Below are 14,980 nucleotides of genomic sequence, written 5' to 3' on the forward strand. Positions count from 1 at the left end.
TAACAATGTACAATACAAATCTAATATTACAAAGTTAAAAACCCATAATTTAAAAAACATGCACACAACATACCATACATAAACTATATAGGCCTGGGGAAGATTTCTCAGTTCCCCCATGCCTGACGGCAGAGGTGGGTTTTAAGAAGTTTAAGAAGGGTGGGGGCAATCCGAATCTCCGGGGGGAGCTGGTTCCACAAGGTCGGGGCCACCACAGAGAAGGCTCTTCCCCTGGGTCCCGCCAGATGACATTGTTTAGTTGACGGGACCCAGAGAAGGCCAACTCTGTGGGACCTGACTGGTCGCTGGGATTCGTGTCACAGAAGGCGGTCCCAGAGATATTTTGGTCTGATGCCATGAAGGGCTTTATAGGTCATAACCAACACTTTGAATTGTGACCAGAAACTGATCGGCAACCAATGCAGACTGCGGAGTGCTAGTGAAACATGGGCAAACCTAGGGAAGCTCATGATTGCTCTCGCAGCTGCATTCTGCACGATTTCCATCCATTATTCCTTATCTGGCCTTCAGGGGTTTTGAAAAAATAGCTTGACCCCCTCCTCTCTGTGGCAGCCCCTCAAGTATTGGAACACTACTCTCATGTCTCCTCTGGTCCTTCTCTTCACTAGACTAGCCATGCCCAGTTCTTGTAACCATTCATCATATGTTTTAGTCTCCAGTCCCCTAATCATCTTGGTTGCTCTTCTCTGCACTTTTTCTAGAGTCTCAACATCTTTTTATAGTGTGGTGACCAAAACTGGATACAGTATTCTAGGCATGGTCTTTCTAAGGCTACGTGGTCGGGCGGTAGGAAAAGCAAGTAGGATGCTTGGCTGCATAGCTAGAGGTATAACAAGCAGGAAGAGGGAGATTGTGATCCCGCTATATAGAGCACTGGTGAGACCACATTTGGAATACTGGGTTCAGTTCTGGAGACCTCGCCTACAAAAACATATTGACAAAATTGAACAGGTCCAAAGACGGGCTACAAGAATGGTGGAAGGTCTTAAGCATAAAACGTATCAGGAAAGACTTAATGAACTCCATCTGTATAGTCTGGAGGACAGAAGGGAAAGGGGGGACATGATTGAAACATTTAAATATGTTAAAGGGTTAAATAAGGTCCAGGAGGGAAGTGTTTTTAATAAGAAAGTGAAAACAAGAACAAGGAGACACAATCTGAAGTTAGTTGAGAAAATCTGAAGCAATATGAGAAAATATTATTTTACTGAAAGAGTAGTAGATCCTTGGAACAAACTTCCAGCAGACGTGGTTGGTAAATCCACAGTAACTGAATTTAAACATGCCTGGGATAAACATAGATCCATCCAAAGATAAAATACAAAAAATAGTATAAGGGCAGACTAGATGGATCATGAGGTCTTTTTCTGCCGTCAGTCTTCTATGTTTCTATGTTTCTATAGAGTGGTTTTAGTACCTCACTTGATCTTGATTGTATCCCTCTGCTAATGCAATCCTGAATCCTAAATCCTAAGTTGCATTGGCTTTTTTGACTGCCATACTGTTGGCTGTCCACAAAGACACCAAGATCCCTTCCACAGCTACTGATATTGGCTGGTTTCACCCAGTCTATATGTGTACTTCTGGTTTTTCTTGTCTAAGTGTTCATTTGCCTAAGTGTTCAAAATTCATTTGTTTCAGAGTTAATTCTGGGTGTAAAACATTCAGGGTGAGGGAAGTGGATGGGACCCAAATTGGAATGGGAGTAGAGTTTACCCATGCTTTATCTGAGATATTTATTGGAAGTGTTTCATATTCTCATCTCAGCGAAAAATATAGTGGATTTGGACAACAAAAGCCATTTACTTGCCTCACTGGATAAAATAGGGCATTTGTAAAAGAACAAGAGGAAAAATACTTGCTATCAAGATGCTGGCTCTGTTAAAAAGTGCTATTGCTAACATGTTGTAAGCCGCCCTGAGTCTAAGGAGAAGGGCAGCATTAAAAAAACCTAAATAAATAAACTCAAACTTTTCTGAAGATGGATTGCATAGAGTAAACCCTGCAAATGGAATCCTCATTGAACAGGATCTTATAAATTGAACAGGTCGAAAGACGGGCTACAAGAATGGTGGAAGGTCTTAAGCATAAAACGTATCAGGAAAGACTTCATGAACTCAATCTGTATAGTCTGGAGGACAGAAGGAAAAGGGGGGACATGATCGAAACATTTAAATATGTTAAACGGCTAAATAAGGTCCAGGAGGGAAGTGTTTTTAATAGGAAAGTGAACACAAGAACAAGGGGACACAATCTGAAGTTAGTTGGGGGAAAGATCAAAAGCAACATGAGAAAATATTATTTTACTGAAAGAGTAGTAGATCCTTGGAACAAACTTCCAGCAGACGTGGTAGATAAATCCACAGTAACTGAATTTAAACATGCCGGGGATAAACATATATCCATCCTAAGATAAAATACAGAAAATAGTATAAGGGCAAACTAGATGGACCATGAGATCTTTTTCTGCCGTCAGACTTCTATGTTTCTATGTTTCTATATGAAACGTTATTTCATTTCTGAAAATGGACATTTGCTTTTCCATATTTTTTTTAACTTGAGAATAGGGTTTGTTTCATGGATCTGCCTAGTTCTCTCTTCTCCTGTCCCTTTCTCATATCCACGAGAAAGGCAGCTGTTGCTGGCAGTCCCCAATCATTCGTGCTACAAATTAGGACGCTTCTCAAATTGTCTAGGGCTCTTAAGATCGAACAAAATATTTGTTGTTATGCCTTTGTCTCTCTTAGCCCAAGGATCTATTTGCGTCACACATTGTTTATCACTATTTCCTTTAATTTTGCATCATTTGTTCTTTCTCCCATAACAGCTATGCCATTGCTTGTTACCAGCCCTTTTCATCCTTCAATTAACTTCTTTAAGTCCCAGATAAAATGTTGTAATTGGATTTTCTAAATTAGCTAGAAATGAAGCAAGAAGCACTAATGTAATTTCACTAAAACAGAAGTGTGTGTGTGTGTGTGTAAAGATAATTTAGAACATTGAATCATAGGAAACTTATAAATGAAAAACTACCTTCTCGATGCATCATGTTTACAAAGATTTTGAAGCTAAAAAAATAGAATCTTTCTCATATCAGCCTTTTATTTTCTAGATTGGATCTGCTGGGAAATCAGATCTGCCTCCCATCGATGGACCCACAGATATGGATCGGGGTCCCATCTTGCCTGTTCCTCTGGGGATTCGCCCTGTTCTGAGCAAATACCGAGTAGAGGTAATATGAATTATTTTGCCAGTTATTGGAGTTTTTAGGTATCTCCTTAGCACAAAATCCACATAGCAGACCATACTATAGGCCCCCTCAATAAACTGGTGGTTCCCTTTGGAAAACAGTTTTATTATCTATCTATCTATCTATCTATCTATCTATCTATCTATCTATCTATCTATCTATCTATAAACATAGGAACATAGAAGATTGACAGCAGAAAAAGACCTCATGGTTCATCTAGTCTGCCCTTATATTATTTCCTGTATTTTATCCTAGGATGGATATATGTTTATCCCAGGCATGTTTAAGTTACTGTGAATTTGCCAACCACGTCTGCTGGAAGTTTGTTCCAAGCATCTACTACTCTTTCAGTCAAACGATATTTTCTCACGTTGTTTCTGATCTTTCCCCCAACTAACTTAATCTTTCTATCTTTCTATCTTTCTATCTTTCTATCTATCTTTCTATCTATCTTTCTATCTATCTATCTATCTATCTATCTATCTATCTATCTATCTATCTATCTATCTATCTATCTATCTAGAAACATAGGAGATTGACAACAGAAAAAGACATCATGGTCCATCTAGTCTGCCCTTATACAATTTCCTGTATTTTATCCTACGATGGAAATATGTTTATCCCAGGCATGTTTAAATTCAGTTACTGTGGATTTACCAACCATCCATCCATCTATCTCTCTCTCTCTCTCTCTCTCTCTCTCTCTCTCTATCTATCTATCTTTATTTCTTTATTTCTATCTATCTCTTTCTTTCTCTCTCTCTCTCTCTCTCTATCTTTCTATCTCTGTCTGTCTGTCTGTCTGTCTGTCTGTCTGTCTGTCTATCTATCTATCTATCTATCTATCTATCTATCTATCTATTATGCTGCACATCTCCCCTATAAGGCAATTCTGAGTGGCTTTTTGAACTGTCAGAGTATTATGTGGAATGAAGACATCTCTTGCCTTCATCTTCAAAAGCAAAGCTGATTACTGGGCACAGAATCACAATACTTTCTATGTTTGTGTTTGTCTGGATTTTTATATACATACTGTATGTCCCCACATGAAGACATTTGTTTTATTTTACAAGAAATAAAATGAAATGCGAGCTTGGAAGGTATAATTACACATATACAATCATAAACGAAAGCATCATGGGAAACTTATGAATAGTAATTTAGCTGTGAGTCAAATAAATATCAAAGCAAGAATTTCAACAACTTGGAGTACTGTATATTTTTTGAAATCTTTAACATTTCAGCTTTTGTTTTATAACTAAAGTAAATTGAGGTTTTCCTTTCAATGCATGTAGGAGTTTTGGGTCAAAAGTGTTTGTTATGATAAAATTGGTCTATTATTTGTTAAGTTTCTTAAGGGGCTTCTTAACATAACATTTCTTATATTGTCTTCTTATATTTCTTAAGCATGTGTGTTAATTGGATTTGCATTGCATCCCGCTATATAGAGTGCAGGTGAGACCACATTTGGAACACTGTGTTCAGTTCTGGAGACCTCACCTACAAAAAGATATTGACAAAATTGAACGGGTCCAAAGACGGGCTACAAGAATGGTGGAAGGTCTTAAGCATAAAACGTATCAGGAAAGACTTAATGAACTCAATCTGTATAGTCTGGAGGACAGAAGGAAAAGGGGGGACATGATCAAAACATTTAAATATATTAAAGGGTTAAATAAGGTCCAGGAGGGAAGTGTTTTTAATAGGAAAGTGAACACAAGAACAAGGGGACACAATCTGAAGTTAGTTGGGGGAAAGATCAAAAGCAACATGAGAAAATATTATTTTACTGAAAGAGTAGTAGATCCTTGGAACAAACTTCCAGCAGACGTGGTAGATAAATCCACAGTAACTGAATTTAAACATGCCTGGGATAAACATATATCCATCCTAAGATAAAATACAGAAAATAGTATAAGGGCAGACTAGATGGACCATGAGATCTTTTTCTGCCGTCAGACTTCTATGTTTCTATGTTTCTATGTTTCTGGTATTACCTAACTATAACAGGCTCCTCTTTTAACCTCTGATCCAACTTCCTTCTAGATCTTGTTCTGGGGATTGAGAGACCTGAAGCGAGTGAACTTGGCCCAGGTGGATAGACCTCGAGTGGACATTGAATGTGCTGGAAGAGGGGTCCAGTCATCTCTCATCCAGAATTATAAGAAAAATCCCAATTTCAGCACTTTGGTCAAATGGTTTGAAGTGGTGAGTTTTGCCTCCCTTCACGGAAGCAGCATAAGGAAGAAGGGAATTGAAAGAACGGCCCCGATGGCTCCCAACAAAATCTAATCCAGCATTCTGTAGATATCATTTTGGATGCTCACCATGAGATGGCCTACTCCCATTGTTAGCAATAGCATTTAGCAATAGCATTTAGACTTACAGTATATGCAACTTCACAGTGTTTTACAGCCCTCTCTAAGCGGTTTACAGAGAGTAAACATATTGCCCCCAACAATCTGGGTCCTCATTTCACTGACTTTGAAAGGATGGAAGGCTGAGTCAATCTTGAGCCTACTGAGATTCGATCTGCTAAACTGCTGGCAGCTGGTGATCAGCAGAAGTAGCTTGCAGTACTGCACTCTAACCACTGCACCACCGAAGCTCAGTATTACATTCTTGTTGCATTTGTTGCATTCTAACAACTAATATCCATGGAAAGATATCAATCCCATATCCTCTCCATCTCCTAATGTTTTCCCAGGGCTTCCTTCCCACCATATACTGGCCCTGTTCTCCATAATGTGGTCATAGAAAATGACATGAGGCCAAAATGTTAGACCAGGGGGCGGCTACCTTAAACACTCAAAGAGCCACAAAAGCCCTAACCGGAAGCCCCCCTTGCAATTCTGGAGCCAATCAGAAGTCTGGCTTCCCCCACCATAGAGTCTCCTCCTAGCACGGCATCCTTTTTCCTCTACCTATCCTAACTGAAAGCCCTATCAATTGTGGAGCTGACTGGCGACAGGGAGCCGCAGAGGCTCCAGAGCTGCAGGTTGCTGGCCCCTGTGTTGGACTATGAGGAGTGCATGTGCCTTTACAATCTTTCCTAAGATTTTCCCATAGTAAATGACATTGAAAAAGCATAACATTTGTGTAATTCTCACTCCCTGGACAGTCGAATACAGTGGTATCTTGTTCTGCCGGTGTGTCCCAACCGCCTGTAATTACAGGGTAATTATTCCAAACAGACACACGCCACACGATAGAAGGAAAGCGAAATGTCTTTATCAACAGAAAAGCAGAAACAACTCCCTTTTTAAATGTCAAAGGGATTTTCTGGTACACACAAGGCACAGGTTAAATGCAATCCAATTATTCACCCAGTAACTGGGAAATTGAGTCCAAATTCCAAAGTCCAGAAAGTCCACACACAGTCTTGAACAGGAAAACAGCAAAACCACGATCTTGACGAACTATGAATCAGATAAACTTCCACAAGGCTAAACCAGCATGCTGTTCTTTTTATCTGTAGCACTAATTAAGCAGCCCCACCCAACCACAGATGGCCTCACTTATCTCCTGTAATAATCCTTCAGTTGTTCTCTCCTATGCATCACTCTACGCATGCGTGGATCTGACATAAGTTCTTGTTCAGAATCCAGGGATGATAAGGATGATTGATCTTCTCCTGGGCTGTCTGCCAAACTCCCCCCTTCCCTGCTACTCATGCTTCCTTCATCAGAGGAGTCTTTGTCAGGAGATTCTATCGTGAGCAAAACAGACCTGTGGCCTATGGATGCTTCCCCCACATCCACCTCCACATTCCTTGGGGCAGGAGCTGGGCCAGAGTCAACCACAACATACATCTACTTACAAATTCAATTCATTCTGTGACCAGGTTCTTAAGAATCTAAGAAAAGGTTGTAGGAAGAAGCAAATTTCCCCATAGGAATCAATGTAAAAACAAATAATGTGTGCGTTGGGGAGGGAGGGTGGAAGAAGATTCCTAGAGAGGCCCCCCGGAGGCTTCTCCCCACCTTTTCCAGCCCTGTTTCCTCCCAGGAGATTCCTAGAGAGGCCCCATGAAGGCTTCTCCCTGCCTTTTCCGGTTACAGTTTCGGAGGCTCGGGTTTGTAAGTGGAAAATGGTTCTTGAGAAGAGGCTAAAAAAATCTTGAACACTCTGTTCTTATCTAAAAAAGTTCGTAAGTGGAGGCATTTGTAGGTAGAGGTACCACTGTACTTATAATTCAAGGACATCACATATTTATTTGACTACAATACTGAAACAATGTAGGGGGGAAATCAGATTAGAAATATGAGGTATATTTGTCATAAGACGTTGGTGGCCTAACCATGCCCAAGGCAGTAACAACGTTAAAACTAACCAGATATTGGTCTGACCCATATCTATTTACAAAAGACTGGTTAAGTGCTCTTGGAAGCAGAAAATGTTTTGATGAGTTGCAGATTCAGCTGTGTACAGAGCTCACGCTGATCATCCAATAGACATCTTTGGCACAGAATCTGATCCTCCTTGGCTGCAGTCTTACTTTTACATACCTGGCAAAGAGAAATAAGTAGGTTTTACATTTACTTAAGTCATGCATAGGGTTGTGCTGTTAATGCAGAATCTGCTTATAATTTTACTGCCAGAAGTGGTATGTAAATATTTATGTTTAAAAATAGCTGTTATGTATAAAATAAAAGATTCAGAAATGCATTTCATGTCTTGGAGCATTAAACTTACAGTAATAGCTTTCACATCCTTCAGCAATAAATAGTTCCCCATCCACCCCAAATTGAGATGTCATAATTAAATCTTAGATTTAATCTAAGTCCGTGTAGTCATATTCTAAATGTCAAATTCTTATGAAAAGTATACAAAATTGATTTTTGGCATAGATCATATCATTCAGCACAGGCAGAACACTTGATCAACTGGTTAACAGCTCAACCAGGTTAGATATGGGTTGGCTATGACAAGATGATATCTCTGGATAGCTGTTTGAGTATCCCCAAAATTCAGTTTGAAAGTATTTTAATGGCAGAGATTCTTGTACATAAAGGAGAGCTGGCTAATGAGAACCAGAAAACAAACAATGGACTCTCCAAAGGTATAGAGGCTCTATCGAAACTTATTCTTCCCAGTCCTTTAATGTTGTGATTCAGCCTGAGGTTCCTCAGGGACCGGCTGGAGCTCTGCCGGATCCATGCCCAGAGGAGGAGGACAGTGACCAGGAGGGTGAGGACCAGGCAGACGGGGGAGAGGAATGTCAGGAAGAGGAGGAGGGAGAGCAGCCTGAGACCCCCGGGGGGGGCCTCTACCCAGCTAGTAGCCTGGATTCATTGGATGAAGACGCACAGGCTATAATAGACATGAGGCAGAGACGTGCAGCTCAAAGAAGGGGCCAATTAGAAAGATATTTCTATCCCTGAATTGGCAACAGCTGGGTTTGGGTGTGGTTCTCCTCAGCAGGGTTGAAAAGGCAGGCCCGCCCTTACAGTCTTGTGGAGAGTTATCAACTGGGAGTCCTGTGACCTTGCTTCGATTCTTGGCGTCTCTGATCTTGGTTTGTGGCCTAGAAGGCTGAAAGACTTGGGGGAGGCGTGGGTTTTATTATCTCCAGTGTTGTTTTTGCCAGCAAGAATCCTGTTTTATTGCCTGGCCTTCGTGAAACCTCTGTGAAGCTTCATCGTGTTCCTGTCTGTAAGAACAGTTTTTGTTACCTGTGTTTGCTTTCCAGTATATAAACTGCCTTTGCTTTTTACCAGTGTGTCTGGTTACTCTTTTTGGTTGGTGTTGGCGTCTGGGGGGACCCAGACAGAACATTTAAGTATTCAGGAACTGGGTTTGGAAATGAGAACAGACTTTTTGAGATTTTCAGCAATCTAAACTAAGAACTCAACATTCAAAATAACATGTTTAACCAAAGAGGTAAATTCCTCAGAAGTAGCAATCTGAAGTTTTTCTCTTCTATTTTCTCAACAAGAGTCACAATAATGACTGTTTTAACCTTGCTGTTCTGCTCAGGTCAATATGACCTGAAATGAAATTTAGATTATTTGTCATGCGGATCTCAAACTTGTGATGAATTGACTTTTTATCATTTGAGGGGTGCTTACTATGAGTGTGGGTTTATTTTCATTTTATTTTCTTTTTGCTACACGCTGACTGTTACATTTCATTACACCTGAAATAGTACAAGTATATAGTAAATGCGAACACAACAGCAAGGTTAATGCCTCTGAGGAAGATTTTCCAGTGAACCAGGTCTGTTTTTTGCCTCAATAGTTTGTTGAATCAAGGTCAGGCAATGTAAAAGGATGAGGGAGTTTGTTTGTACAGGGCTCAGTAGGTATTTTCTCTGGAGAGTTTTATCTGTTAACCTCTGGTAACTACCATCTTCCTCAACCTTCTTCTCTCGCACCTACTCCAGGGGTGGATTCTGGTACCTTCCCTACCAGTTTGCATCACATCAGAAGTTAATAGAATAAAATAGAATAAAATAAAATAGAATAGAATAGAATAGAGTAGAGTAGAGTAGAGTAGAGTAGAGTAGATATTGTAGTGATACAGACCAGTGTTTCCCAACCTTGGCAACTTGAAGAGATCTGGACTTCAACTCCCAGAATTCCCCAGCCCACATTTGCTGGCTGGGGAATTCTGGGAGTTGAAGTCCAAATATCTTCAAGTTGCCAAGGTTGGGAAACACTGATACAGAAAATATATAGCTTGATAAATCATTAGCCTTTATATAAAACACACGTACGTTTCCTCTGTTCCTCTTTCTTAAATTGTGTGACTTGCATTTATTTTTCTTTTTTTCAGGATCTGCCTGAAAACGAACTCCTGCACCCACCCCTCAATATTCGCGTGGTGGATTGCCGTGCCTTTGGGCGTTACACCCTTGTGGGAAGCCATGCTGTCAATTCCTTACGGAAGTTCATCTATAGACCTCCAGATAAGAAGGCTCAGCACTGGAGCACAGCAGGTAGGGAATGAAGAGGAATTCACGCTATAGGAATAGATGGAAGGAGAAGATCAATTGCTGGGCTGGTTGTCCTCATTGGCCAAGAGCGTGACTTATAAATACATTCTAAGTATCCAGATGATACTGGTAGAAGATAATATTTGTAGCTCAGGGTTCAACTGTGGAGCCCTTGGAACTCTCTGAGCATGGTTGTTTTCTTGCAGATGTTTCCTTACCAAACTACCTTATTTCTCGGAGTATAAGATGCACTGGTGTATAAGACACATATTTATTTATTTATTTATTTGTTTGTTTGTTTGTTTGTTTGTTTATTTATTTGTTTGTTTGTTTATTAGATTTGTATGCCACCCCTCTCCATAGACTCGGGGCGGCTCACAACTCACAATAAAACAATTCATAACAAATCTAATAAATTAAAAAAAACATTAAAAAAACCCATTAATAAACCAGACATACACAGAGATGTACCATACACAAATTGTATAGGCCCTGACGGCAGAGGTGAGTTTTTTTAAGGAGTTTACGGAAGGCAAGGAGGGTGGGGGCAGTTCTAATCTCCAGGGGGAGCTGGTTCCAGAGAGTTGGGGCCGCCACAGAGAAGGCTCTTCCCCTGGGACCCACCAGACGACATTGTTTAGTCGACGGGAAGAAGGCCAACTCTGTGGGATCTAATCAGTTGCTGGGATTCATGCGGCAGAGAAAATAATCTGCTTACCAGATACAGTATTCATCTGGCTAGCATCCTTAGTCTGGTCAGCTTCAGCACATTCTTTTGTCCCCTCGTTAGGGCTTTAAAAAAAGCTTATTCAGAGAAAGTAACAATGAAAGAGCTTGCAAGCCAGTAAGAGCTGGGAAAATCATTAGCACCTGGTTAGGGCTGGAAAGAAATATTCAGAGCAAGTAGATCAATGAAAAAAAAAACCTGCAAAGACTTAGGGCTTGGAAAACATTCTTCATAAAGAGTAATAATGAAAGAGCTTGCAAGCCCAGTAATTGCTGGGAACATTGTTAGCTGGAAAGTTAGGGCTGGAAAGAAACATTTGGAGCAAGTACGGCAATTAAAAGAAAACCTACAGACAGGGTTTGGAAAACATTCTTGACAGAGAGTAACAATGAAAGAACTTGCAAGCAGGTAAGAGCTAGGAACATTGTTAGTACCTGGCTAGGGCTAGAAAGAAACATTCAGAGCAAGTAGAGCAATGAAAAAATCCTGCAAAGACTTAGGACATGGAAAACATTCTTTTCAAAGAGTAACAATGAATGAACCTGCAAGGTAAGAGGTGGGAAGATTGTTAGCAGCTAGTTAGGGCTGGGGAGGGGGAGAAAGTTTTGAAGAACGCTACATTCAAAGTATAAGACGCACCTGAATTTTCAGCCTCTTTTAGGGAGGAAAAAGTGCGTCTTATACTCCGAAAAATACGGTACATAACCTCATCAACGCACTGCACTGGTAATGATGAGGTTACCTAGTTTAGTAATGAAACGTCTGTAAGAAAACATCCAAGCTCTTAGAGCATCAGGGAATCCAGATGATAGTTCGCTGGCACAGAACAAAATGGGAAATGTGAGAATGAATGGCAAAATGTGATTTAAGAAGATAGCAAGATAGTGAAGAGATGATGTTCAAATCTCACAACAGATAAGATTTCTAGATGAATTCCATGAACACTAATGAACTTAGTTGAAATAGCATTGAGCAAATTCAGAGTGTTAGGAGATATTGTCTTAAGCACATTGTGTAAATTAATTGGTCTCTGATAGCAAAACCTATAATTTATTTGTTCAGACATAGCAGATTAAGGGAACATTTAATTACATTTCGTTATTTAAAGTTTTAAGTGCTGGTATGTTAGGAGAGTCATCCTTGTGTTATCCTTAAGAAAGGAAGATGCTGTGTATCTGTGACTTTGCTTCCTCCATCTCATATGTGGCAATACAGTGTTCCCTCGATTTTTGCGGGGGAAACGTTCCGAGACCGCCCACGAAAGTTTAATTTCCGTGAAGTAGAGATGCGGAAGTAAATACACCATTTTTGGCTATGGACAGTATCACAAGCCTTCCCTTAGCACTTTAAACTTCTAAATTACCATTTTCCATTCCCTGAACAACAATTTACTCACCATTATTACTGGTACTCACCATTAAATAAGACAGTGATCCTGATATTTATAAACTATTTATTAATAATACAGTGATCCCCCGAGTTTCGCGATCTCGATCATTGTGAAACGCTATATCGCGATTTTTCCACCCGATGACGTCACTCCCTTCCTTTCTCATCTTTCTTTCTCTCTCTCTTTCTCTATCTTGCTTCTTCCTCTCTCACACTCTCTTCCTCCCTCTCTCATCTCTTTCTTTCCTTCTCTCTCTTTCTCTATCTCTCCCCCTCTTGCTCTCGAGCGGCAAGCGAGCAGCCGGGCGGGCGGGCGAACGGGCAAGCGGCAAGCGATCTTGGGGTTTCCCCTTTGCCTGGGTGGCGGGAAGACCCAGGGAAGGTTCCTTCGGCCGCCCAACAGCTGATCTGCTCCGCAGCGCAGCAGCAGCGAGGAGCCGAAGATGGGGTTTCCCCTTTGCCTGGGCAACGGGGAAACCCCATCTTCGGCTCCTCGCTGCTGCCGCGCTGCGGAGCAGATCAGCTGTTGGGCGGCCGAAGGAACCTTCCCTGGGTCTTCCCCGGGTCTTCCCCGCCGCCCACACGCAAACTCCACCATCTGCGCATGTGCGGCCATGGAAAAAGGGGCGCGCATGCGCAGATGGTGTTTTTACTTCCGCACCACTACATCGCGAGAAATCGATTATCGCGAGGGGTCTTGGAACGGAACCCTCTCGATAATCGGGGGATCACTGTATATATTTTTTTGTTATTTATTTGCAAAAATTATTAGTTTAGCAATGATGTATGATGTCATCGGGCAGGAAAAACTGTGGTATAGAAAAAAACCTGTGAAGTATTTTTTAATTAATTTTTTTTGAAAAACCGTGGTATAGGCTATCCGCTAAGTTTGAACCCGCGAAAATCGAGGGAACACTGTATTGATAATGGCTATACATAATTTATTCCAATATTTGGCCAGGTGATTTACTCAGCAGAATTAGAAAATCAGCTATAGAATACAAAACAATTGTGGTGATAGATGAGTCCATCATATTGACTCCATATATTCAATATTGGTGGTGTGTGCTTCTGACTATTGTGAAGCATGGTTTTTTTTCTTTTAAACACCAACTTCCTCCATAAATTCTTCTACATTTTCTTTCAACCAGGTTTTCCTTCTTCTACATGTTCAATGTACTTTATCTCATCTTCAGACAATTTCCATGTTAAAATATTTCCTATATCTGCTCTCTCTCTCTTTCTCTTTCCTGTGTGTGCCTATTATGCGCTCTCTGTTTTTTCCCTATTTATTTATTTTCTGTCCAGCTAAACTTATGAACGCCTATGTGACTCTTGCAAATGGGGGGCCCTACTCTCACCCCACAGGTGAAATTGTGGTTAACATGGAGCCAGAGGTTCCCATCAAGAAGATGGAGACCATGGTGAAGTTGGAAGCGGTAAGAGGGGGCAAAGATGAGTTGCAGAAGTTCTAAAGGGTTTGATGCATGGCACCCAAAAGATTGCTCCTTTGTCCATCTCTCTTTTGCTTTTCTCCTTCTGCTCATGTCCTGGTTGGAAAATTATTGTAGGTAATTTACAGCTCGGTTTATACTCAGCAAACTCCCAGAAACTATGGCTGTCCATGTGTTGTGAGAGTAAGGAGTTTTTATAATGTCCTCTCCTCATAACAACAATTTTAGAAATAGCAGTAAATTTAAATTCCAGGCAAGCAGTGGTCTTCTTTTTTTCTTTTTAATGTCAAAGTGATATCTCTGTAAATGTACTTATTTATTTATTTTTATTTATTTATTTTGTCCAATACACAATGAGGGTTTTAGTGGGTATATATCTATATACACATAGTAAAATACATGATGAAGGTTATAGAGGAGATACTCATAGTAAGATATATCTAAGAAATAATAGAAAAGAAGGTATAGGAATAGAACATATCAATGAAAGAATAGAAGAAGAGATATAGGAATAGAAGAAAGGTATAGGAGATATAGGAGAGCAATAGGACAGGGGATGGAAGGCACTCTAGTGCACTTGTACTCGCCCCTTACTGACCTCTTAGGAATCTGGATAGGTCAACCGTAGATAATCTAAGGGTAAAGTGTTGGGGGTTTGGGGATGACACTATGGAGTCCAATAATGAGTTCCACGCTTCGACAACTCGGTTACTGAAGTCATATTTTTTACAGTCAAGTTTGGAGCGGTTAATATTAAGTTTAAATCTGTTGTGTGCTTAGCCACATCTCCTCATCTGCACTTTGCTCTACTCCTCACTTATTGGGAAGTGAGGGTTAATTAAAACACACAGTTCATTCAGGGAACATCACAACGCTCAAACAACATGGAACAAAATGTTCAGACCAAATTTCAAAAGACAAGGTTTTTATTTAAAGTTTTGAACACTTGAACCCACTATTTCGAACTCAGAACTGTTACCAGATGTGCTCCAGAAACATAAATCAAGAATATCTCAAAATATACGGAATATCCACCATAGACCAAAAGGTGTGCTCTGATGAATTGAGATCCAGTAATGACACATAAAATGTTCCAATTCCATTTAAAATATGATTTGTAATAAACCCTATTTAAACTAAGTATGTACAATTTGGGATTGAGGGGTGGTGGTTTTGTTTTTATTTTAATATGGATAACAAAA

General features: G+C 40.3%; 1 protein-coding gene across 1 annotated transcript in view; it reads left to right on the forward strand.

Moving 5' to 3' along the window:
- OTOF (otoferlin) overlaps positions 1-14,980 on the forward strand; it is a 263,931-nt gene that overhangs the window by 207,270 nt on the left and 41,681 nt on the right. Inside the window, exons 27-30 of the mRNA XM_070734905.1 lie at positions 3,134-3,253; positions 5,318-5,479; positions 10,049-10,211; positions 13,633-13,763. Coding sequence (XP_070591006.1) covers positions 3,134-3,253; positions 5,318-5,479; positions 10,049-10,211; positions 13,633-13,763 — 576 coding nt within the window. The remainder of the gene's footprint in view (positions 1-3,133; positions 3,254-5,317; positions 5,480-10,048; positions 10,212-13,632; positions 13,764-14,980) is intronic.

The sequence above is a fragment of the Erythrolamprus reginae genome, chromosome 1 (assembly GCF_031021105.1).
Source record: "Erythrolamprus reginae isolate rEryReg1 chromosome 1, rEryReg1.hap1, whole genome shotgun sequence".
Lineage (NCBI taxonomy): Eukaryota > Metazoa > Chordata > Lepidosauria > Squamata > Dipsadidae > Erythrolamprus > Erythrolamprus reginae.